Genomic DNA, 3,140 nt, shown 5'->3' with positions numbered 1-3,140 from the left:
AACCCCACACCAAAAATAGTGCCGACAATTATATTATTAACTATTCACCATATTTTCTTAATGTGGCAATCCCTCTCAGTTCTTAACTCTATTATTATTTTAACTTCAACAAATAATCTTGTATTGCTACGTAAACAATCGTTGATGCTCTTTATAGCATTATTTTTTTTAATAAAATCTTGGGCTTGATGATTTAACTCCTACATTCTCCTCTTTCGTATTAGTAGCATGTCAAATATGATTAAAAATTGTCTCAAAACGATAATTCCCAATTAAAAATACTTCAACATGTTAGTGGACTACATACAAATCTCTCCATGCAAAGCTTTTTTGATATTGAAGTAATTGATTTAAAAAAGCATGACCTATGATCAAACACCTTGCCACAACTTCATTTATTAAGAATATAGATATATATTGTAAATATTGTTGAGACCAAAGTTATTGTAACCAGTGGAAACATAATTACAGAGAGCCTGAGTAACAAATTTCTTTATGATTTTTTGTCGTTGATGGTTAAGTATCTTGCCTTCGAGCTTGATTATATATTTAATGCCTCTTTGGATCAGTTCATTAATTAGTTTTGTGAAGGGCTAAGTCTTCTCTTCTTATGACCTTATGCTAATTGGTTTGTGAACTCTTGGTAATCATAAAATGCTTGTTCAATCAATCAATATTTTTTTTTCTTCTTAACTAAATACTCATCTTAATCAACCCATATATATATATATATATATATAGCAAAAGCAATGCCACTAAGAGCACATCAGAAAAAAACCAGAAGCTCTTGATGGTCTGACGAATTTTTCGGCCTTTTTCAGGTGACAGGAGAATTTCAGAGATGGAACACGGGTACAATTTGTTCTCTTTCCCACTCTTATGTCCACACACCAACTCCTTGCATGCTTCCATTCAAGCATTAATATTCTACTTTTTTTTCTTAATTATAAGCCTAATTAATTCGAAATGCCACATAAAAAAAAACTATTAATTTGCCATAATTTTAATTTAAAGTACTAAATGAAAATCATTATGTTTATTTTAGTGTTTAACATAAATAATACATATTACATTAATCTTATAATAAATTTAATAATGTTTAATTTCTAAATATAATTTTTAACAAATAATATTATGATATCTTAATATATAATTTTTTTCTTATTTTTTTAATTATTTCACAATGTCTTAACATGAATATATGAAAGTGGTTGTGTTTCTTTTCTCTTATTTTTTTTCTTATATATTTAATTATTTCAGAGATGTAAATGCCCCTTAAATAGATTAATTGTATTATTTTAACTTTAAGAAAGTGAATATATATTTATATTTATTTTCATATATATATGAATTAGGGTAAATCTTTTGCTCAAGTAAATATTAAAATATTTAAGGCCCGTGTGGGGTAGCGTTTTTGAAAACGCTGCCTAACTGTTTGGTTTAATCATTTTTGAAAACGCTGTCTGCCGCGTTTGAGTTTTTTACACTAAGCACAGACCGCGAGTCGACACCTGTGGGCCGCGTTTCAGGATAACATATTTATCTTGAAACACACAAGCTGCCCCAAACATACACTTAGCTGATATGCATGAATTTTTCTTTCTTGTTACATCCTTCTCCTATCTATTGTAGTATGTAATAACTAGAGAAAATATTATCTTCACAAAAGGTAAATTTGTAATAAAAATGCGGGAGAGAGAGAGAGAGAGAGAGAGAGAGAGAGGCATCAAAAAGCTAATAATTTACCAAAAGTCCATGTTTAACTTGCCAAATATGTTGATTCTATGTAATTTAAGCAAATTAGTCGAATATTTATATTTTTTTAGCTTGATTTATAAATTAGTCCAACATCTAACAAATTATATAAGTAAATAAATAACATTACCATAACATTTTCATATTATTTTTTATAATGCTTAAAAAATGTTAAAATTTATTATTTATAAATCATAGTATATTACTAAAAGGATTTGGGCATGAATTTATTTTAAATTCAGCAAAAAATTAAAAAAATAAAAATAAAACTTAACTCCGAAGCTCCGTTAAATCTAATTTTTTGGCGCTTCGTCGCTGTCTTTCCCCGATCCGTCTCCATTGCGACGTAAATACAAAGACAGAACACGAGAAAATTTGATTTATGGAGGTTTAGATTTAATTTGTATATTTTTTTATGTTTGATTGGATTTACATTAAATTTATGATTAAATCCTATTAAATGTATGCTGGCAAACACCCCCTAGAGATAGAGAGAGAGAGGGAGTTTATTTAAACAGGCTGAGCGGGAGAGAGAGAGAGAGTGTGTGTGTGTGTGAGCTTTTGTTCCATGCACGAGAGAACAGCGATGGCTCACCGCAGAAGCAGCGGAGAAGTGCGGCCATACGTGCGTTCTAGCAAGCCGCGTTTCAACTGGACCGGCGACCTCAAGCAGCTCTTCGAAGATGCCATGACAGTCCTCGGAGGAACAAGAAGTAATTTAATTATTTTTTTCCTTTTTTTTTTTTTTAGAAATTATTTTTCCTTACTTAAATTATTATAATATTAATGCAGAAGCTACGCCTAAACAAATTAGAGAGCTTTTGAAATGCCCGCATATTCAGCTCTCTCATATTAAGAGCCGTCTTCAGGTTTAATTTATTTTAATTTAATATATATTTTTCTTTTTTTTTCCATTTTTTTTAAAATTATTATTATTAATTAATTAATGAAGGCATGAATGGGTGTTTGGGTTCTTTGTAGATGTGTAGAATCCGCATGGAAGAGAAGGAGAGGAGATCAGGTGATGATGATTATTATTTTTTTTTTTTAATTCTTTTTTTATTTTGCAAACCTTAGAAATTATTAAAATTATATTTTATTTTTAATTAAAAAATATATTAAAAAAAAACTGCCCCCTTCTCTTCATCTTCTCAACCTTTGTTTTATCTTGCCCGGCGATTGCATGTGTGGACAATAGTCTGGATGGGCTGCTGTGGCTCGACTTATCCGCATTCAGATTGTTGTTATTTGAGGGAAAATATTATGTCGGATATTGTATGTCCAGATGATGATGTGGATCACACCGCGCTATTGTGCACTAAAATGTGATGGGATTCACGGTGCCGTCCAAACATCCGGTCATTATACATATTATTTTCTTGTTA

The 3,140-nt window shown here is 30.3% G+C and overlaps 1 protein-coding gene across 1 annotated transcript; it reads left to right on the top strand.

Moving 5' to 3' along the window:
• Window positions 1-2,308: 2,308 nt before the first annotated feature.
• LOC110037874 (putative Myb family transcription factor At1g14600) lies at window positions 2,309-3,068 on the top strand (the record flags this gene model as incomplete). The annotated part of the gene is made up of 4 exons (XM_020742601.1): window positions 2,309-2,468; window positions 2,548-2,624; window positions 2,737-2,776; window positions 2,954-3,068. Coding segments are annotated over exons 1-4 (377 nt in total), but the record flags the coding sequence as incomplete, so codon positions are not given.
• Window positions 3,069-3,140: the final 72 nt, after the last annotated feature.

The sequence above is a fragment of the Phalaenopsis equestris genome, unplaced genomic scaffold (genome assembly GCF_001263595.1).
Source record: "Phalaenopsis equestris unplaced genomic scaffold, ASM126359v1 Scaffold226181, whole genome shotgun sequence".
In the NCBI taxonomy this organism is placed as follows: domain Eukaryota; kingdom Viridiplantae; phylum Streptophyta; class Magnoliopsida; order Asparagales; family Orchidaceae; genus Phalaenopsis; species Phalaenopsis equestris.
The sequence above is the reverse complement of the archived record's forward strand: the minus strand, read 5'-3'. Positions and strand labels throughout refer to the sequence as shown.